This window comes from Maylandia zebra, linkage group LG14 (assembly GCF_041146795.1).
Source record: "Maylandia zebra isolate NMK-2024a linkage group LG14, Mzebra_GT3a, whole genome shotgun sequence".
Lineage (NCBI taxonomy): Eukaryota > Metazoa > Chordata > Actinopteri > Cichliformes > Cichlidae > Maylandia > Maylandia zebra.
In genome coordinates, this window is record NC_135180.1 from 11,831,924 (window position 1) to 11,854,319 (window position 22,396).

The window sequence follows — 22,396 nt, forward strand, 5'->3', positions numbered from 1 at the left end:
AAAATTTAAAACTGCTGGCTAAGGGTAAACGTAAATTGTCATGTTTCAGCTGTGTACAGGCAGGAGAAGGACCCAAACGCAAAACTCACAACAACAAAATTAAATTCAAAAAGCTGCTTTATTGCAGAATGGCATGGTAAACTAAACTAAATTAAACTAAACTGGGACATGGATAAACTGACACACAAGGAAACACAGCCGTGAGGGGGACTACGACACTGACAAAGAGAAACACAGGGCTTAAATACACTGAGGGATAACGAGGGAATGAGAGACAGAAGGAGAGCCCAGCTGGAAGTAATCAGGTTGGACGGAAAGGGAAGCAAAACTAGAAACACTGAAGGGCAAGGGAGACTTAACAGGGGTTGGAAGACACAAGGGGAATCTAATAACAAAGAACTAGAAAAACTCATGAGCTTAATTATATAAACATCCAAATAAACTAAACTCAAAACACTGGGTCATAAGACCCGGGATCGTGACATAAATTCAGTACAATTATAATTCACATCGGCAGTAATGATACCCAGTTACGTCAATTGGAGGTCACCAAAATGAATATTGAATCGGTGTGTAACTTTGGAAACAATATTGGAGTCTGTAGTTTTCACCGGTCCCCTCCCCAGTCAGACCAGGAGTGACATATTTAGCCGCATGTTCTCCTTGCTGGCTGTCTGAGTGGTGTCCAAAAAACGATGTGGGCTTCATAGATAATTGGGAAACTTTCCAGAGGAAACCCGGTCTTGTTAGGAGAGACAACATTCCTTAGATGGAGCCGCTCTCATTTCTAGAAATTTATTTCTAAATAAAATTTATTAAACACATATTAAAAACATGACTATCCAGAGTTGGGATCAAGAAGCAGACTTGCAGTCTTACATGCCTCTCTTCTCTCCTCCCAGCAAAACACTGACTTAAATGAGTCAAAACCCCGGAGTCATACTAACTATCAGAATCCTTGAAGCACAGGCCGAGTGCTATGAGATTGACTCTAAGATCACAACCTGATTAAAAACAGAATCTAACATAAACATTCTTGAGATTACGGGATGGCAAAAAATGTACTTTAAAACAAGATCTTCTTGTTTCATTGGGACAGTAAAGTCCCATAAGAAAGAATAGGCATACCTGTGTAAGAACAGGTATCACTGCTATGGAGTTTAATGTTTTACATGCAGACTCAGGGCTGCTAGTCTCCTCTCGGCATTTAAACATTGGTAATTTAGAAACTCACAGTTCAACAGCACAACACTGTGTTTCCTTTTTACATCAAACATTTCTTTCAGCCATCTGTTTTTATCAGTGGATACATGACTAACTTTTATTCAATAGCCACAAATTACACAAATCCAAGATTAAATATTTTATTTATCAAAGACATGTGATTACACATTCATCAAGGAGCTAAGCACAGTGTAAGAAAAACTTTATAAAGTAATAATAAATGTTTTATAAAAATCATATTCTCTGATGATCACATTACACGTGTCACATCTGTTTTTTGTTTTTTTCACTTTGGACTGAACATGGTAACGCCTGGACCTAAAATATCAGGGCTGATTTTTTTGTCCCAGTCCAGGCCTGCAGCCCTCCGTTAAGAAACCATGTTCTGATCTCATTTCCACATTGATACAACCGTGATGAGTTTATTTTAGTGCGCTTTCATTGAATCCGTTTGATCTTTATTTAAGGTCATTGGTTGGATACTTAAATGTAAAAAACAGAAACTCACTCGATCAAATTGTTAAGTGGTTGAGCAGGCTGATCCACAGCTGAGCCGAGCATCCCTGTACACCAGACCGTTACAGCAGTTTGCTGGTTTGATTTGTCTTGATGGCTCACACCTGTTGCATAGTGAGTTTCAGTTTCTACCTTCTGGGCAAAGGTTCCTGGTTTCAAAATGTAAAACATGGAGGTTTAAAAATAGCTTTGTTGTAGCAGCCATTACTCAGATGAACAAGTTATAGTTTGTTTGTGGTTGTATTAAGAGTATGTGATGGATGGCTCATGACTGCAGAACAAATCTAGCTATGCATTCCCTCTGCTGGCCTTGATTTCACTCGCTGTGAGACATGGCTGATGATGAGGTCCCATTTGTTAGTGGAAATTATGTCCAGCTATTTACTTACATGACATGAATTAAAAAGTGAAAGATATGCATTGGAATAAGGAAGAATTTTGCTTCACTATGACTTTGAATTTAAGCTGCATATTTTCCTCAACCATGATTAAAAAATGTGTTGAAAGACAGAACTGGCCAGGTGTGTTGGTCTTTTTAAATATTTTAAAATTTAATTATTTATTTTTTTCATGGTGACTCATTAGAAGGAATGATGGGTCCAAACTCATGTGTGTTGTTATTTGTTTAATATTTGATGCTTTCAAGCAAACAGCAACATTAAAGTTAGAATAGAAAAGCAATAATCTCTGGTACTCTTACAAAGCTGACTTTGGACACATGCAGCATAATATAAGGCACATTAGATAATAAAGTTGGACGATGCAAAGATTAATGTGGATGAAGTATGAAGTAAATCTGCTTCTGTGTATGAATCATAAAGAAGTTGTTAGTTTATAAAAAACTCAGAGGCCAAGGGCAGTTTTTTGCACACTGCAGCCCAACAATTTATTTCCGGCTTCCACACACTCTGTCACAGACGGTGCTGGAAAAAAAAGGAACACACAAAACAAAATAACCAGTTAGCATTAATCTTAACGACTGTAGCAACTCAGTATAGCCATCACAAACTGAATGCTTATTTTTGTGTTTACTACCTTTTTGCGCACTGAGCCATGACACAGCCTTTGCAGCCAGAAGCTCCCACTCGTCCTTTGCATCCATCTTGAAACCATGAAGCCAGATCAGAGCCAGAATGGTGGCCCACACTTCACTGCTGGCCTAGCGTATAGAATCAGAAGTCATGTAGTTAAATATTAAATTAAGTGAGGCAGCATGCAGATGTTCGTTAACATGAGTGTGTAATTTTGAAAATTCAATTTTGAAATCATTTTAATGAATACGTTACAAACACCCACTATTACTGTGTTATTATTTATTTAATAGCCCACCTTTTCAGGCTTTGACTTTTCCACCTCCTCGTTGGTCTTTCCCAGTGCAGCAGCCAGAGCTGGATCAAGCAGCCAGCAGCCAGACGCCTTCTGGAGGGAGACTAACTGTAGCAAAGGGTCTCTGGGTGGCTTCTTAGCAGGTGGAAATTCTTCATCCGGCAGTGCTAAAGGGGAAATTTAAATACAAGTACATTCATAAAGTTTTTTATGCTGATCACTCTCCTTCTATTTAGTTAATAAAATCATCTTAATTGGGGGGAATTAACAGAGCAATATTTTAGAAAAAGAGTTTAGTTAATTAAGAAAATAGTTCCATTGATTCGGTTAGCATCCACATGTTGCAATCTTTTTTTCCTCACATACAAGGTGTTGAATAATCGAGCTCCACCTTATATTAAAGACTTTATAGTATCGTATCAGCCGCTCTCTGACTGAGCTGTTCTTGTGTTTAACTCCTGTGGAACCAGCTCCCAGTTTGGATTTGGGTGACAGACACCCTCTGTACTTTTAAGACTATGTTAAAAACTAGGGGTGGGTTTTTATAATCGATTTATCGATTAAAATTGATTCTGGCTTGGATAACGTGAAATCGATTCATTAAAATCCTGAATCGATTTTTTAATATAAATTTATTTTGCCCGAAATGCCAGAATCTCTGGTGAAACCTCAAAATTTCAACAACCACCAAACAGCTAAGACAGTAAATGAGAGCAGGAACACGGATTCTGCACAAAGACGTAAACACACAGCGTGGACCCGCGGATCAGAATCAGTGAGATGTCGCCTTTCTCACCTGACGGCACGGACACGGTCGGGGCTGAAAGCCGACAGCTCGCTGATTCTGATGTTTCGGCGGGTCCGCGCTTTGTGTTTACGCCCTTTTTGTGCTGATTCTAAAGCTGTTAGTTTTATCTCTCTCCAAACAATATTGACCGAACCAGCAGCAAAAGAAGATCCAAACTAAGCTTCACGAAAACATCGTCATGAATTTCCTCTGACTTTTGCTGTTTTGCTTCCACCACACTTCATGCACAGCTCTCTCTCTCTCTCTCTCTCTCTTCAAGAACAGTTTCCCGTCTAAAAATCTGTTTTCTGCATCATTCGCTTGCTTGTTACGCACAAGTCTACTGTTGTTTACAGCGCACTGGGTCGCTGTTTTTTTTTCCTTTTACATACTTCCGAAGAGAAAACCTAATTTCTGCCGTTCAATACTGAACAAATTTAAACTTTCTAAAATTGTGCAAAATGCAAAACGCTTAGCCGTGTCTCTAATAAAACTGCTGTAACGTCAGAGGTAACGTTTATATGTTGATTAATGGTTTTCTTTCGTTTTTGATGTACTGCAGAATATGTTCATAAAATCCCAGGCCAGGAAAACCTTCATGTTTTTCTGTGTTTTATGTTCAGCTACTTTGACACAAAGGCATCTGCTGTGATGCTCACACCTTTGAAAAAGTCTTGCGTGTGTCAGCTTCCTTTTTATAGATACAAAAATATGTAAATCTACTGATCTGAATTATAATATTTCTGACTGTCAAAATTTCCCAGATTCAAATCGAATTGAATCGAATTGAATCAAATCAAATCGTGGATCGTATCGATTCGGGACCTTGTGAATCGGAATTGAATCGATTCTAGAAATCAGTGACGATACCCAGCCCTATTATTCTTGATAAAGCATATAGTTAGGGCTGGATCAGGTGACCCTAATTCCTTCCTTATTTATGCTGCATTATGCCTAGACTGCCGGGAGATTCCCATGATGCATTGAGTAATTCTTCTTCAGTCACCTTCTTCACTCCCTATGTGTTTATACACCTCTCTGCATTATTCTTCCTCTCTGGCTCTCTTCCACAGTGTGTCTTTGTCCTGTCTACCCTCATCCCAACCTGTCGCAGCCAGGAGGGAGTTTTTCCTTCCCACAGTCACCAAAGCGCTTGCTCATAGGGGGTCATATTGTTGTTGGATTTCTCTCTTTTTTGTATTACTGTATACAAAAGGTATTTTATGAATTTCACCAGGTTCTGTACTAGGACCAATACTTCTTATGTTACACCTGTTTAGGCAGTATTATTAGAAAACACTGAACTCTTTTGCATTGCTTTGCAGATGACTCTCAGCCCATGAAACCAGATGATACAAAACGAATTAAAACGAATTAAACTACAGGAATGTCTTAAAGATATTAAGGTCTAGATGACTTTTGATGTCCAACTAAAGATAAACGTGTTTATCTAAAACAAAGAAGTCAAAACAGATACCTCCGTAATAGCACTCGTCTTCGAATTCTGGAAGGTTTCCATAATCCACATCAGAATCTGCTTTTTCAAAGGAAATTCAACACTGAGCACACACACTTGAAGTTGTAATCAAAATTAATACATTTTTACCCTCATTGCACACTGAATGTAGTAGCATGTTCAACACTTAACAAAATGTAAACCTCTGTATTTTAAAATTTTGAAAGTTAAAATTAATAGTAGGAAAATCAAAATTATACTTGTCCATTTAAAGCAAAGAAGTCAAAACAAATACCTTCAGAGTCATCCATTGCACAGTAGTGCTCGACACCTGCTTCTTCAAAGGAAATGCAACAGTGAGCACACACACTTGAAGTTGTAATCAAAATTAAAACATTTTCCTTCATTGCAGACTAAATGCAGTAGCATGCTTAACATTTAATTAAAACTAAATGTAAATGCTTCTTTATTAAAATTTTGAAAGTTAAAATTAATAGTAGAAAAATCGAAATTACACTTGGAAAAGAATCACTTAAAGCAAAGAAGTCACAACAAATACACAAACTAATTAAACTACAGGAATGACTTAAAGATATTAAGGTCTAGATGACTTTTGATGTCCAACTAAAGATAAACGTGTCTATCTAAAGCAAAGAAGTCAAAACAGATACCTCTGTAACAGGACGTGTTTTTGAATTCTAGAGGGTTTCCATAAACCTCCTCATAATCTGCTTTTTCAAAGGAAATTCAACACTGAGCACACACACTTGAAGTTGTAATCAAAATTAATACATTTTTCCCCTCATTGCACACTGAATGTAGTAGCATGCTCAACACTTAACAAAATGTAAACCTCTGTATTTTAAAATTTTGAAAGTTAAAATTAATAGTAGAAAAATCAAAATTACACTTGGAAAAGAATCACTACATATTCAAGTGTGTCCATTTAAAGCAAAGAAGTCAAAACAAATACCTTCAGAGTCATCCATTGCACAATAGTAATCGAGATCTGCTTTTTCAAAGGAAATGCAACAGTGAGCACACACACTTATAATTCTACTCCCAATGAAAACACAAGTAAACATTTTTCTTTCATTGCATGCAAAATTTAGTAAAAGCTTAACTGATGTGGGATCTCATTTTACTTGTCTGACGAGAATTTGTCAGCATGAGCAAATCATCTGACGTTATATAACTCAGACTAACTCGGTGTGTGTCAGCAATCCCAAAACTAACTACCAGAAAACAAAAACCCACCCCAGACTGAAGAAGTCACTTGGATGAGTGATCAAACATTACTCCCACTGAAAACGCTTCATCCAGTGAACTTTACCGTATTTTCCGCAATCTAACGCGCACTTAAAATCTTTTAATTTCTCTCAAAAATCGGCAGTGTGCCTTATGTATGAATTCTGGTTGTGCTTACCGACCTTGAACTGATTGTACACGGCTCAAAAATCAGTCAAAAATGTCTTCGTGCGACATTGGTAACCTACAAAGCCGCACTGCTTGATGGATTGTCGGAGTATTACGGCTGCCTACTCAGGAGCCTCGCGGAGTAATCTGGGTCCAAAACTCTGTCCGCTTCAGGTCCCAAAGTCAAACGAAGATTGCAGCATCACTGAGAGCTAAAAACTGCCTGAACGCTTTCATTCTTAATAAAATGATCAGCGTTGCTGCTTTTCCAGGTGTAACAATTAAGTTTAACACCCAGGCATCCATGAAAACAGAATTCATGAAATTTCTGAAAAAATTAAAACGTACAGCTTTGCTATCAGTTCCAACATAAATGAAGACAGAAAACTAAACAGCAATAACTTTTGTACGGTTACTGAAGTTGGGCTAGCTGGTAGATAATGATGTGCTAAGTGATTGCTAGCGACACAGCTATGTTAGCATAACATAAACACAGTGAAGCTGGAGGAGGAACACTAACTTTTGTCTACTTGATAAAAGTTAAAGTGAGGGTTAGGGACAAATGCAGTCAAATGACAGGACGCTGAAAACGGACCAAACTTCAGTGCTTAATGCATCTTATAATCCAGTTCGCCTAATGGTCTGAAAAATACGTTACTTTCAAGCTCCCAGGCCTCTGGAAGAAGATGTGAGCTTGAAGGACAGACTGTCCGCAGGGGCAATAGGTGAATTCTTTATATATTTTGTGTGTCAGCGTGTGTGTGCGCACTTTTACTTTTAAAAGGGAGTTTTTCCTCCCAGTCACCAAAGCGCTTGCTCATAGGGGTCGTATGATTGTCGAAGTTCTCTCATTTTGTTTGTATTATTGTATACAAAAGGTATTTAAAAAAGTGCATTGAAGTGGTTTGAGTCATATGTATTTAATAGTCTCCAATTTGTTCTTATAACTAATTATTCTTTTTCACACACACACAAACACACACCTGTGTTTGTAGAAGTACTCACACTGTGTTTGCAAAGGTAACAAACCTTGTACTCACCAGGTGAAAAACTGGAAATATTAGCTCTTAGACAGCAAGGGGTAGCAGCAAATCCCATTAGACCAGCCACTAATAAGATAAGATAAGATAAGATAAGATAAGATAAGATAAGATAAGATAAGATAAGATAAGATAAGATAAGAATGCCCCAAGAACAATATGAAGTAGATAGGATTGCTAATTATTCTTGTTACTTGGAATATCTCGGTGCAGAAGAGGTCCTTGAATCTCCTTGTTGTTGTCTTTATTGACAGCAATGAAAGCAGTGAAAGAACTGCTCACTCCTGATTGGACACTCAGCTGCACCACCTTCTTCTTTACTTCTTCTTTTTCCTCATTGTTTTCTGCTTCCATCTCTAGCAAGCAAATAAGAGTCCGAGCAGCTAACCTGTGGACTATTAAGCTACAGACAAGAGAAAATATTGGTATGGTGACATGGTCACAATGACCAATATTTTTTAGATCATACAGACATAAAAAGTAAGCTTTTGTAAAGTAAATATGTAATTGTACCAGTGGATTAACAGCTCATTTACCCAGTGTCCTCTGCAGGTCTGAGACTGAAGTGCAGCTGGTTCTCAGAGGGATGACCTGCCAGGCTGTACTTCACCGTCACACAGCCCTCTGCTGCCTCTGAGCTCTGACACAGAATTACAGTGTCAAACCAATTTCATTTTATTTCAAAACATGACAAGCATAAACACAGAGATTGTTCACTGTGAGAAGATGCTGTTCCTACCTGTCCAGTAAGCTGTGCATAAATCAGTGACCTTTTACCCTGGAAAATGGTTGTGATTGGTGGAGAGAGGACGGTGACAGTTGATCCCTTTGGTAAATCCCATGTAACAGAAACATCTTCCACAGCTGGCTGCAGAGCAAATCGCAGCGACTGCATCACCTGATGAGTATAAAAACCAAAATCATATCTTCCATCCAAACTAAAAACAAATAAAACAAACTAAAAACACAATTTTTTTTTTTACTGTAATTGTTATGAGTCATTGTCTTACTTTTGGTTGCATCCTGTCAGTCCCTGTGATGAACTGAGCGTGACCTCCTCCTTCCTTGGCCATCCCATTGATGAGAGCAGAGCTGGCCCCTTCCCCAATCCCAAAAGAGAAACACCTGCAATACAACAGCTGTTTTTAAAACACACAGGCATGGTACACGGCACATGTCATCATCTTTTTCTTGTTTTACCTGTGGGAACCTGAATTCTTCTTCACCAGATCGATCACTTCTTTGGTGTTCCCCACCTCTCCATCAGTAAAGACAAACAGCTGGAGAGGAGAGTTTACACACAGTTTTTCATCTACACGGCCTGAAACACAACTCTCTGATATGTAATCAAGTATGCGGTCAGTAAACTGTTTTAACCAGTAAAAAAAAGAAAAGAAGAAGCTTTAAGCAAGAGTGAGAGGAACAGTAGGAACCACTCAACAGATCAACTCATGTATAATTAGCAGATTATATGAGATATGTTACGACTGATACAGGGCTTGGTTCATGGTCAACTTACCGTACATGTTGGAGTAATGAATGAGAAAAAAGGAAGGACAAAAGGATGACATCAAGGTGTGTGTGTGTGTGTGTGTGTGTGTGTGTGTGTGTGTGTGTGTGTGTGTGTGTGTGTGTGTGTGTGTGTGTTACCTGTCTAGGCTGAGTGGGAATGCAGGGCTGGCTGTAAATATGTTTGAGCGACTCCAGGATTTCTGTTCCTCCAAGATCAGCCTTCATCTGCTCAACTTTCTTCAGAGCCTCCTCCATGGTCTTCTCACCATACTCTACACTCTTACTGCCATGACAAACACACAAATGAGATCAAACATAACCTGGAGTTTTGCAGAATCATCCAAAGGCAACATGTTGACTAACAGCAGGGAAGATATCTTATCACACATTTTGTCATGGTCCCCATGTCTGCCCGGCCGGCTCCACAAGGCCACATGTGTTTTTGTTTACATTCTCCTCTCTCCTTCCCGTCAGGGAGGAGCTCACTGCAGGCTCCCGCCCTTGGCACACAAACCTGCTTCTCGTCAGGCTCTAATTATGGGTTGGACTCTTAAGGCCAGGACGCAGACAGCCTTATCGCTGGATGATTGTGCTAGACAAGTCAGTGAACCTCAGCCTTGTATCTTTAAGCTCTGTGAACTTGCTGTGATCTCTGCGTAACCCCACTCTCTCCTGTGCACAGTTTCCCCGGACCTGTGACCAACCCGTTGTTTGAACCTTTGTAAAGAAGAGGAGCTAGCGTGTATGTGATTCCCTTCCCGGACTTACCTTTTGGACCCAGGACCCCCACTATCACCTCACTGTATATATCTGCACCTGGTGACTTAAATAAACGTTGTTTCCACTGAACTCTGCTCTGCGCCTGAGTCCTACTACAACGCATGACACATTTACAGTAAAAAGTGACAGAAAAGTGATATCACTGAGATCATATGAATATAACTCACGGGAAGATGTGTTCATAACTGGACCCAAAACTGTAAATGTTGAAATAGCAGCCCATTGGTAAGCTCTTCAACAGGAGCAGCAGAGTGTCCTTCAGGGAAGAGAGAAAAGATGGTGAGGCCACTGTGTGAGAGGAACAATTTAAGGAAATATTTTGTAACACTAACACCACATCATAAATACCTTGGCACTGCTGATCCGAGTTTCCTGCTGCTCAGTGTTATTCGTAGCACAGTCCATACTTCCAGATCGATCCACTAAGAACACAAACTCTCCACATGAAGCCGTTGAAGACATCACAGACTGGGGGAACTCAGGGTACAGACTCACCATCACCACTGGATCACCCATCAGAGAGCCTGAAACACATGAAAAGGACAGAAAAATGTCAAGTTTACATTTCATAATAGCTCCAACACAATTAACTTTTAGGTTGAAGAAGAACAATAGTTTTTATTTGCAAACTAATGACTTCTCTCATTTGCTCTCACCCGGCTCAGCAGAGGCCTGTCCTGCCTCCACCACAGCAGTGGGCTGGTGGGCGTCTTTGTAATAAATCAGCAGTTCAACATCTCTGTCAAACTTGTGTCCTGCAGCCAGCTTGACCTGCACACCACAAACACATTCATATTTATTCATCAGTAACAAGTAACAACCACACACAGCAGACACATCAGCACTCTACCTACCGTGGCCTGGGTTTGATCAGTGTTGAGGTACTGCAGAGGGTCCAGGGAGCAGTTGGACTCTACTTTAGAGACTGGACGAGGAGAGGACACTCGGGCAGAAAAAGACAGACTGTAGGGCACCAGAGAGGCTGGAACAGAAGTCACCTGGACACCTGCACCTTCACTACCTGCACACAGCATCAGGTAAAATATGCTGTAATTAATGAGGTATAATACAATCAAATAATTTAGGCTGTAAAGACTCTGGTTCACATGGTAGTACAGATAAAATGAGGAAAGCATTTTGCTCAATATAAACAAAACTACTTTACAGCTGTTTTAATTCAAAACAATGAAAAAGTGACAGAAAAGGAATAACTTGACTTTTATGACCTACGGATGGAATAATGAACCATATCGGTAACAAAACACAAACATCATTTTTTGCCTATTCCTTCTTCAGAAAAAACAAAAAATCTGTTAGGGTGATATAAAATTTAATGTCAGCGAGAATTAAATAGTGTTAAGTATATAAACCTGTTTACTATCTAACTTTTGGAAAAAATAAGGGAAACTCCATATAAACACACTCAGTTAAAACCATTTACTGATATAAAATCATGACGAGAGGGAGAGTCTGTGTTTGCACACTGCATCAACCTACTTCCAAAAAAAATTATAATCTGACAAATGCAGTCCTGTCAAAACTAAACACACCAGTCCCAACAAGGTTTTATGAGGTGTTTGTGCTGATACGTTGGGGTTGGTTTTCTCTGATTGTGACGCTATGCATTACGGTCAAATATCTCCAGTTTTGGGTTTGTTTGTCAGAAGGGCATCTTTCAAGAAGTCTTGTGATTGGTTCAGGTGCAACTTTGAAAACATGCTGCCAATGTCTTTTTGAGAAAAGAAGTTTTCTCCTGCAACCCCTAAAAAATAAGCCACACTTGTTCAGTCTTATTCTAATACCTCGAAATCTAACATTTGATATGCTAGCTGAGGCCTGTAGAGTCTGAGATACAGCTTTTGGGCTTTTTGTAATTTCTCTGAGGATGCACTAAAGCTTTTCACTGGACTGGAACATTTCCTTTTCACAGCTTTTTATATTTGGTAATCACAATGTGATGAGAAGTGAATCCTTTTTCTTGCAGAAAATCAAGTTGAAACTTGACCTAATTATCTTCCAGATTTTTCGCACTGTATGTGTTTTCCTGTATGTGGCAACAGTTTCATATCTGGTTCTGTGTTCACATCTTACAGTAACTGGCAAAGTTGGAAGATGGTTTTTTGTGTGTTCTGTCAGTGGTGTGAAGGTTGGAAGGTGGTTCAAGACTTTGACTGATATAGTTTAAGCATTTCTGGTCCAAGTATTCTGAAGTTGTCCTACCCTGAGGTTGGTATCGAGGGTTGAGCACACCAGGCAGACAGAACCTCAGACCATCATCAGCCTGCACAGCCAGCTCAGTGACGTACTCCAACCTGATGGAGGCGCTCTCTGCTGGAGGCAGACTGCCCACACGCAGAGAGAATATATCTGGACTCTCATCACTCTCCTCCAATAGGAAGGCCTGCTGACCGGAGCTCAGAGCATCATCATACTCCTCACGAGCCTGAAGCACAGGTGACACATGTCAGTGACATTCACTGTGTTTATTTTGAAGCTCACTTATAATCAGGTTATATTTACTGTCCAGCTCACCTTCTGTTTCTCCTTCACCTCAGCTACAATCTGCGTCTGTCCAATCTGAGCGCTGAAATGACAGACAGCAGCATCTCCAGGCAGAGGGAAGACAAAAACAGCCTCTAATGGTTTGTCCTCCTTGTTCTCATAGTTCAGAGTGGAGACCACTGTAGCCACATGGTCCCTCACCTCCAGCTCCACCTCAATGCTCTTCAGAGGAACTGATAGAAAAATAATATTAGAATAAATACAAACCATACATCAGGGTATTATTATGTGCCATTACAACAACAACAAAATCTACATTTGAAGTTATTTTAATTAACTTCTTTTCCATCAGTACCTGGTTCCTTCTGAAGAGTTAGCAGACCACAGCAATCCATTATCTTACCTGTAAAACAAGAACACTTAATACTGAAACTTTTACACTTTACAAATACGGAACATTCAAAACATATAGCCGCAGTCAGAGAGAACGGGTATGTCGACCGTGGGAATAAACGTTCTCCGTTAACTACTTTCTTTTTTAGGCTCTGTGCCTAAAATAAACCTTCATCAAATAAAGGAATCACTGTAAACATGGCGCTTCTGGTCGATTTTTAACCGAAACTCGTAACACAAATTGCTCCTGACCGATTTATGTTTTGAGTACAAGTTGCTTTGGTGATGTAAGCAGCTAAAAGGAGAGTCACTATCGGGAACAGCTCGCTGACGCATTAATCAGAGTTTTTTGTAGAGGCCTCGGGTTTTGTTGCAGTCTTGTTTATTATTATAACCAGCCAAGCGTCCCTCTGACCGTGACTTTCACTTTCACATTAAACATGCCGTCTGTTGTATAACCCTGTGGACTTTCTCCACTGCATGACTGTAGACACACATAAACCGTGCATGATTCTGTGTGACAGCACCCACATGACAGCGATAAGCTTTCAGGTTTTCCTGTCAGTCCAGCTGCTGTAATAACGGACAGACTTACCTCAAAGAATGTACTGATGTTTCCGGTACAGTTTTACTGCAGCCCCCTCCTCTAAATACGTGAAGAATGGTGTTAAAACACGTAATGTTTTCGATAACAACACTGACCTAACTGAAACAAGACTGCCACCGGGTATGCTCGATTTTCTTGTACGAGAGCACCCAGTGGCGTAGTGATGTGTCGGTCGCGAACGAAACGGCTATAAGAGCCGATTCTTTGAAGTGAACGACGCGAGCCGACTCCTTATTGGGAGTCCTGTTTTTTTTCTTCCTTCTCTCACCCTCTCTATGGCACTTATTTCCACTTACCTCCGCATGCGACCCTTGTGCTTTGCGCTGGGAAGAGGGGGGAGGGGCGGCAATCCGGTTGTTCAGTGATGATGTGATGAATCCTACTTCCGGGTCTAAAGTAGTCTGCGTTTAATATGGCTTTTGTGTTGTTAACACGTTTAATGTTATGTATTTTCTTCTATTTGATCTCAAAAAGCTCCTAAAACAGTCAGTGATCACTGTTGACCTCCCTCGGCTTTTATTACTGTAAATGCCGGCAAAGCCACTTTACTTTGCACTTTTATTTTGAAGAGTACCTTAGCACTTCCTCTTTTATTGTGTCAGACTTCCTGTTCTGTTCTCGGTGAGGCGACGCAAACATGTTGCTTCAGAGTGAGTAAAAGCGTTTGTTTTTGAGGGTACTCATGCAAAACTATGTGTTTTATTTATCTGTCACATGCTATAACTTTGAAAGTTTACTCAATGTGGTTGAATTCGTTTTTATTGTGTATGCATGTCATTTGTTTGTGGTGTGGAAAGACTGGCTAAGAGATGTGCATGGAGGAGGTTGGCTAGCTGATTCAGCATGATTAGCACCCTTGGAAGCAGAAAGAGGTTGGTTAATGATTGCAAATGATTGTTTATGTATTTAAGAGACAGAATGGTTGTTGTTAATTCATTTTATTAAATGCTGTAACATAAGTAGTTTAAAAACTATTGATTTATGTCAATGTCACTATTTGAGTTAATCAAAATAATTTTCTATGGTAAAATGTGAACATTTCTGCACTTTTTACGTAAATGTTTAATGGTATTTGTTTGTGCATCTTTATAGTTTTCACGGTGCCATATTGTCGGTGATTTAAAGAGGAGAGAATAAAGTTGCATCAGTCGAAGCTCTCTGCGTCACGAGTGGTAATTCCAAGTGGGCAGCTACAGTGAAAACTCTTTGACTGCAAGAGACCTGCCATCCCTGCAGAGATCCTGACACCATTTCATCAGAGATCCAGCTACCAACCTGTTACCAGCCAGCTGATTCCACTCGCAAGGTTAGAAAGAACAGCATACTAAAGCTCAAGACTCCAGATACTAAAAGAGACATTGACTACCAAGAAGAAACATGGGACTGCTTACACACATGCACAAGCTTAACGCATAACTAGAAAGTCTTTATATAATGTTACGAGGCCAAATTAATTCATGGACTGCCAACACATAATATTCCTGAATCTGGTTAATGTTTCTTGGTGAGCGAAATGTGTTTTTTGTGGAATAATAATTCACAGGATGTCTGTTTATGAAAAGGTTTAAAAGGTGAAGCTCATTAGCTAATTTATGAACATTTGTTGTTGCTGTCTTACGCTAAACATACCTTTGAATGTCCATAATCAGTAAATGTTTGACACAGCGTTACTCTGTGGTAAAGATTAACTACAGCTTTAAAGTATAGTCAGGCAGTAAGGCAATCAAAGCTACAATCAACTTAAGGCAGCTACGGAAACAAAATGTCACTACCAGAAGAGCAAACAGACAACCCCACAAGGACACCATGCGAATCCAGCTCATCAGAAGAAGAAACAGGCAACCCTACAAACGCACCATGCAAATCTAGCTCACGTGAGAGAAAATTAACAGAGAAAGGCCTAGAGATGCAAAAGCATGATATCAGAAAGCGTGAAAAATCATTCAACAAGACTTATGACTCTTGGAAGCTCGTAGCAAGGGAAACTAGAACAAAACTAAAATCCCTCTGCTCAGCAGAAGACCTCAATAAACTGCAGCAAAATATTGAAGCAAAGCACGACGCTGTAAGTTCACAGTATGAACCTATCCTGCGTAACAGTAACACCACACCTGACATTGTCAACAAAATGGACGCCTGTGTTACACTAACAAAGGAGGTATGTAACCTCATAAGTGACCGTCTAAAGACTGTTCATGAGGAATATAATAACCATCTTGAGAAAGAAAGAGTAAGAGAAGTGTTAAGCAAGAACGAATATAGGTCTGTTTTTGGCGACAGCATAACGGAAACTGCAAGCTCTATAGAGTTGTCAGAGCAATTGAGCCGTCACTCTGGCTCATCCTGTACCCGCAACAGTAGAATAGATGCAGAAGCAGAACTTGCTGCCAAGCTGGAGCAATCAAAGGCTATGGAAGAAATTCAAGCACAGCAAGCACATCTTCACAAGTTAGAAAGTGAATGGAAACTCAAAGAGGCAAAAATGTTGTCAGAAATTAAACTAAAAGAGGTGGAAATGCAACAACAGTTGGAACAAGAAAGAGCAAAACTACAGCAGTTACAAGCAGACAAAGAAGTTGCTATAGCAATAGCTCGCGTGAAAGCGTACAACAGCCTTGAAGGGTTTGAGAACCACAATGGGGAAATTGATAGTAAAATTAGCTCTGCTTGCTACAGAAGGCAAATTGAACCTCAGCTGAATCCAAATGCCGCATCATTCCAACCCCACAAAGCAATTCCAGAAATGACAATGACCCAGGAGTCTGTCAGCTTAGCACAAGCAATCGCTAGCTCATTAAGTATGAATCGCTTGCCAGTCCCTGAGCCTGCCACATTCAGTGGGCACCCTTTGCAGTTTACCGATTGGAAAATGTCATTCATTAATCTGATTGACCGAAAACCCCTTCCAGCAAGCGAGAAGATGTTTTATCTGAAAAATTATCTCGCAGGAGAAGCACACAAAGCGGTAGAAGGTTTCTTTTACCAAGATTCAGAAAATGCATACAAGGGAGCATGGAAAGTCTTAGAGGACAGATATGGGAACCCATTCATTATACAGAAAGCATTTCGTGATAAACTCACGAGATGGCCAAAAATCAGCGCAAATGACCCACTAGCACTACGAGAGTTTGGCGATTTCCTCAAAGGATGCTCTGAAGCAATCCCACATGTCAAAGGACTAGCTATCCTAAACGATTGTGAAGAAAATCACAAATTGCTCAAAAAACTGCCAGAATGGATCGTGCGCAAGTGGAGTCGAATTGTTGTAGATGAACTTGACGAATCTGGCACCTATCCAAATCTTGCATGCTTCACAGACTTCCTGAGTAGAGAAGCACGGATAGCTTGCAAACCGATAGCTTCTCCACTGTTTATGAATTTCAGACCTGTAGATGATCGAATCCCAAAGAGAGCCAAAGTCTTCAACACAAACAGGCAACCAAAGAGTTCCACTCAAGAGAAACAAGACACAAACATTAGTAAACCAAAATCACCTTGTTCTGTTTGTAAAAGTGAAACTCATGGAATCTCAAAGTGTCTCATCTTCGCAGCTAAGAGTGTTGAAGATAAAAAGGCATTCATCCATGAAAACCAGCTCTGCTTTGGATGTTTAAGAAAAGGTCATATCACCAAAGATTGCAAAAGGCGACACACGTGCAACATTTGTGAACGTCGTCATCCAACCTGCCTGCACGAAAACAGGAAGCAAAGCCCTGCAGAAGCAGTAACAAATAGTTCCGCTCCCACAGAAGAACCTGCAAGCCAGGAAACACACAAGGTCATGTCTCATACATCAACACAACGCATTTCGGCTACCTCAAGTATTGTCCCAGTCTTTGTGTCTTCTGTACAAGAGCCACACAGAGAAATACTCACCTATGCATTGTTAGACACACAAAGTGACTCAACATTTGTCTTGGACGACATACTTGATAAGCTGAATGTGGATGTCCAACCAGTAAAACTGAAACTCAGTACAATGACGGCTATTGACACAGTCATCTCGAGTAAGAGTGTTCATAGTTTACAAGTTAGAGGACTCCACTCTGAGAGTTGTATCCAACTACAACAGGCTTATAGCCGCGACTTTATCCCAGTTGATAAGTCGTACATCCCAACGAAGGAAACAGCCTTACTGTGGCCTCATCTCAGAAGCTTGGCAAATAAGTTGCCGCCTCTCCAAGATTGTGATGTAGGGCTCCTGATTGGATATGACTGTCCATCTGCGCTGGCTCCTCTTGAAGTCATCATAGGTGACAAGCATGAACCCTTCGCACAAAGGTCAGAACTAGGATGGAGTATAATTGGCTCATCAAATCCCCACCTAGACAGACAAGGAAACCAGAGCTTTGTGCATCGGCTCACAGTAAAAGAGTTGCCTGTTCCATCAGCGACAGATGTTCTAAAAGCCCTGGAATCAGATTTTGCTGAGAGAACCTATGAGAACAAATATGTGTCCCAAGAAGATGTCCATTTCATACAGTTCCTCAGTAATCACATCACACAAAGGGAAGACGGACATTACGAAATGCCTCTCCCTTTCAAAGGGAACAGCCCACCCAACCTGCCAAACAACAAGAGGTTAGCCACAGTACGTCTACAGTGTCTCAAGAAAAAACTAAAGGCCAACAAACAATACTACAATCAGTACCGAACATTCATGGAAGAAACCATCAACAGGGGTGATGCAGAGCCTGCTCCTATAGCATCTCAGGGGCAGACCGAGTGGTACCTGCCACATCATGGAATCTATCACCCCAGGAAGCCGGACAAACTAAGAGTTGTTTTTGATTGTTCGGCCAAATCCCATGGTGTCTCTCTAAATGATACCCTATTAACTGGACCTGATCTCATCAACCCTCTGGTTGGAGTGCTTTGCAGATTTCGGAAAGAAGCCGTGGCCGTAATCTGCGACATTGAAAGAATGTTCTATCAATTCGTTGTCACCCCTGAATCCAGAAACTATCTGAAATTCCTCTGGTGGAAAGAAGGTGATTTGGAGAAAGAACCTCAGGAGTACAGAATGGCAGTTCATCTGTTTGGAGCTGCATCATCTCCAGGATGCGCCAATTTCGGTTTAAAGCATCTTGCACGACAACATCAAACCGACTATCCTCTAGCATCAGCCTTTGTGGAGAAAAACTTCTACGTTGATGATGGATTAGCCAGCGTTTCATCAGTTGAGGAAGCCAAAGAACTGATCATTCAGTCACAAGAGTTGTGCAGAAAAGGAGGCCTGCGCCTTCACAAATTCAACTCAAATGAAGAAGCTGCTCTCTCCAACTTAGACCCTTCTGAAAGAGCAGCAACCATTGAACCTCATGGGTTTGACCCATCCCCTTCAGAACGTGCTCTTGGCATTCAGTGGTCGATAAAGGAAGACACCTTCAGCTTCAACACCAGCCTGAAAGATCAGTCTTCAACCCGCCGTGGTTGTTTGTCTGTCATTGCCTCACTCTACGATCCACTTGGATTTATCGCTCCATTCAGCCTAAGTGGAAAACATATCCTACAAGAGCTTTGTCACAGAGGCATTGGATGGGACGACCCACTCCCAGAAGATGTGAAGCCACGGTGGGAGAAATGGATAAATGGTCTTTTCAAGTTGAATGAGATCTCAATTCCAAGATGTTACCACCCACACGACTTCCAAAATATTGTCAGAGTAGAGCTACACCATTTTTCGGACGCCAGCTGCGTAGGATATGGTGCATGTTCTTACCTGAGATATAAAAATGACAAGGATGAGGTTCACTGCAGCCTTGTGATGGGAAAAGCAAGGGTGGCACCCTCAAAGGTCACAAGAATCCCGAGGCTTGAACTCGCAGCGGCGGTGGTTTCTGCAAAAGTAAACCACCGCTGAGCTTAAAGGCTGAGCTTGACATGAAAATTGATGATGAATTCTTCTGGACCGATTCCCAAGTGGTCCTTGGTTACATCAACAATGACGCTCGCAGGTTCCACATATTTGTTGCAAACCGTGTTCAACTCATTAGAGACAACAGCAATCCCAATCAATGGTATTATGTGGACACCTCAGAAAACCCAGCAGATCATGCATCCAGAGGGCTTCATGTTTCAGACATCCACTCTACAAACTGGCTGCAAGGACCAAAGTTTCTCTGGGAACGTGAGTTACGTCTAACACCCAGCACTCCAGCTGAGTTACTTGTTGGTGATCCCGAAGTCAAGACAATTCAGGTGCTCGCAACTGACGTCAGTACCTTCAATGATATTCTCGATCGCCTGAATCAGTTTTCATCTTGGACAAAACTCATAAAGGTGGTTGCAAGAATCAAAAGACTGAGGTCTCAACAAAGGCATACTGAACATGCAACGATCGAGGAGCGTGAGAAGGCTGCTGAAGCAGTGATAAAGATCTTACAGCAGCACGCCTTCCCTCATGAAATAAAAACGCTTCAAGCCAAAGGTGACCTTCCAAACTCAAGCTCTCTCTTCAGTCTTGACCCCATCTGGTCTGATGGACTCTTGCGTGTTGGTGGGAGATTAAATTGGTCGTCTCTTTGCCACAAAGTGAAGCACCCACTCATCTTACCAAGCAACAGTCATATAACCAAGCTCATTGTGTCCCACTACCATGCTAAGACATGCCATCAAGGTCGAAGCCAGACACAAATGGAGCTTAGAGCAAATGGATTCTGGGTCATTGGTGGGAGCAAGCTGGTGGCCAAAATGATACACACCTGTGTGCTTTGCAGGAAACTTCGACGACCTACAGAGAGCCAACGAATGGCTGAACTCCCTAAAGAACGTCTTGAAGCCTCAGCACCCTTCACATTTAGCGGCATGGACTGCTTTGGCCCGTTCATTGTGAAGACAGCACGCAAAGAGCACAAAAGATATGGTCTGATTTTCACGTGTCTGTATTCAAGAGCTGTCCATATTGAGATGCTTGAAGATTTGTCAACAGACTCTTTCATCAATGCATTGAGATGCTTCATCAGCCTTAGAGGAGCTGTCCAACAATTACAACCAAGCCTTGCGACCAAGGTTCCAACTTTGTTGGTGCTAGGAACGAATTCAAGGAAGCACTTAAGCAATGCGACGCCAAGCAATTGGAGACCTTCTTATCTGAAAAACAGTGCGAATTTGTCTTCAACACCCCTTCTGCCAGCCATGCAGGAGGTGTCTGGGAAAGGCAAATAAGAACGGTTAGGAATGTGTTGAATGCTACCTTCGCACAGTGCCCAGGTTGGCTTGATGATGCCTCCCTCAGAACGCTGCTATATGAAGCCATGGCTATTGTCAACAGTCGCCCATTATCAGTTGATGGAATCAATGATCCTCATGCACTGGAACCTTTAACGCCGAATCATCTCATCATGATGAAAACAAAGGTTGCTCTTCCACCCCCGGAGTGTTCGTGAAGGAAGATGTGTATGCTACAAAAAGATGGAGAAGAGTCCAATATCTTATTGAACAGTTCTGGGGCCGCTGGAAAAGAGAGTATCTGCTCAACATATCAACAAGGCAAAAATGGCACTTACCTCGGCGTAACCTCAAGGTCAATGATATCGTTGTTATCAAGGACGACAACCTCCCACGAAACCATTGGCAGCTAGGTCGAGTTGTGGAGACCTTTCAAGACCATGATGGCTTGAGTCAAAGTACGAGTTGGGGAGAGAAAGCCTCAAAGAAAGCAAGATGCCCCTTCTAAACCTTCAGTAATTGAGAGACCAATCCAAAAACTAGTACTACTCCTTGAGAATTAAATAAAACAAAATATGTTAAGGCAATACTAGTTGTGTTTATACACTACCTTAATCCATTAAGTATACTTACCTGTATAACTCTGATAGTTCAATTCAGTCATTTATTAGTATAAGAAATCCTGTACAATTCACTTGCTTTGTGAATTTGTTCGTTCATTGTATCAGGATTTGGTGGGAGTGTAAATGCCGGCAAAGCCACTTTACTTTGCACTTTTATTTTGAAGAGTACCTTAGCACTTCCTCTTTTATTGTGTCAGACTTCCTGTTCTGTTCTCGGTGAGGCGACGCAAACATGTTGCTTCAGAGTGAGTAAAAGCGTTTGTTTTTGAGGGTACTCATGCAAAACTATGTGTTTTATTTATCTGTCACATGCTATAACTTTGAAAGTTTACTCAATGTGGTTGAATTCGTTTTTATTGTGTATGCATGTCATTTGTTTGTGGTGTGGAAAGACTGGCTAAGAGATGTGCATGGAGGAGGTTGGCTAGCTGATTCAGCATGATTAGCACCCTTGGAAGCAGAAAGAGGTTGGTTAATGATTGCAAATGATTGTTTATGTATTTAAGAGACAGAATGGTTGTTGTTAATTCATTTTATTAAATGCTGTAACATAAGTAGTTTAAAAACTATTGATTTATGTCAATGTCACTATTTGAGTTAATCAAAATAATTTTCTATGGTAAAATGTGAACATTTCTGCACTTTTTACGTAAATGTTTAATGGTATTTGTTTGTGCATCTTTATAGTTTTCACGGTGCCATATTGTCGGTGGTTTAAAGAGGAGAGAATAAAGTTGCATCAGTCGAAGCTCTCTGCGTCACGAGTGGTAATTCCAAGTGGGCAGCTACAATTACCACTAATCATTTATTTAAGCTCAGTTTTTAAAACCTTAGGATGTAACTACAGCCCAGCCCATGCAGCAGTATATGAATGACTAACCTCGTATTGTGGATGGATTATCTCAGTTGTTCTCCTGGCTGAAGTTTGGTCCTTTTACAGCATCCTGCCATGCAATTACATTTTTTCCTGACCACCGAGAACACTCACGGTAACTTTTATCGAGTGGAAAAAAAGTTAGCTTGTTTATATTATGCTAACATAGC

The 22,396-nt window shown here is 40.8% G+C and overlaps 1 protein-coding gene and 1 long non-coding RNA gene across 14 annotated transcripts; one reads left to right on the plus strand and one right to left on the minus strand.

Moving 5' to 3' along the window:
- Window positions 1-2,350: 2,350 nt before the first annotated feature.
- On the minus strand, window positions 2,351-13,875 carry LOC112432975 (von Willebrand factor A domain-containing protein 5A). Of its 13 annotated transcripts, none has more exons than XM_076892219.1 (22): window positions 13,548-13,875; window positions 12,915-12,962; window positions 12,590-12,792; window positions 12,278-12,500; window positions 10,912-11,078; window positions 10,714-10,828; window positions 10,406-10,581; window positions 10,225-10,313; window positions 9,416-9,560; window positions 8,966-9,045; window positions 8,776-8,890; window positions 8,505-8,663; window positions 8,302-8,405; window positions 7,960-8,168; window positions 7,766-7,834; window positions 6,283-6,318; window positions 5,981-6,037; window positions 5,605-5,640; window positions 5,331-5,390; window positions 3,070-3,233; window positions 2,776-2,899; window positions 2,351-2,663 (listed from the first exon to the last, which is right to left on the minus strand). In XM_076892219.1, exons 2-22 carry the CDS (start codon window positions 12,952-12,954, stop codon window positions 2,584-2,586), a joined length of 2,451 nt encoding a protein of 816 aa, XP_076748334.1. In that variant the 5' UTR covers window positions 12,955-12,962; window positions 13,548-13,875; the 3' UTR covers window positions 2,351-2,583. The 13 variants fall into 13 exon arrangements, with proteins under 13 accessions (XP_076748334.1, XP_076748328.1, XP_076748324.1 ...); XM_076892213.1 differs by having other exon boundaries at window positions 5,605-5,646; XM_076892209.1 differs by having other exon boundaries at window positions 5,605-5,646; window positions 5,981-6,040.
- A 5,968-nt stretch (window positions 13,876-19,843) lies between these two features.
- On the plus strand, window positions 19,844-22,100 carry LOC143421931 (uncharacterized). The gene is made up of 3 exons (XR_013101531.1): window positions 19,844-21,597; window positions 21,745-21,819; window positions 22,040-22,100. It is a non-coding gene; the product is annotated as an uncharacterized LOC143421931 (long non-coding RNA).
- Window positions 22,101-22,396: the final 296 nt, after the last annotated feature.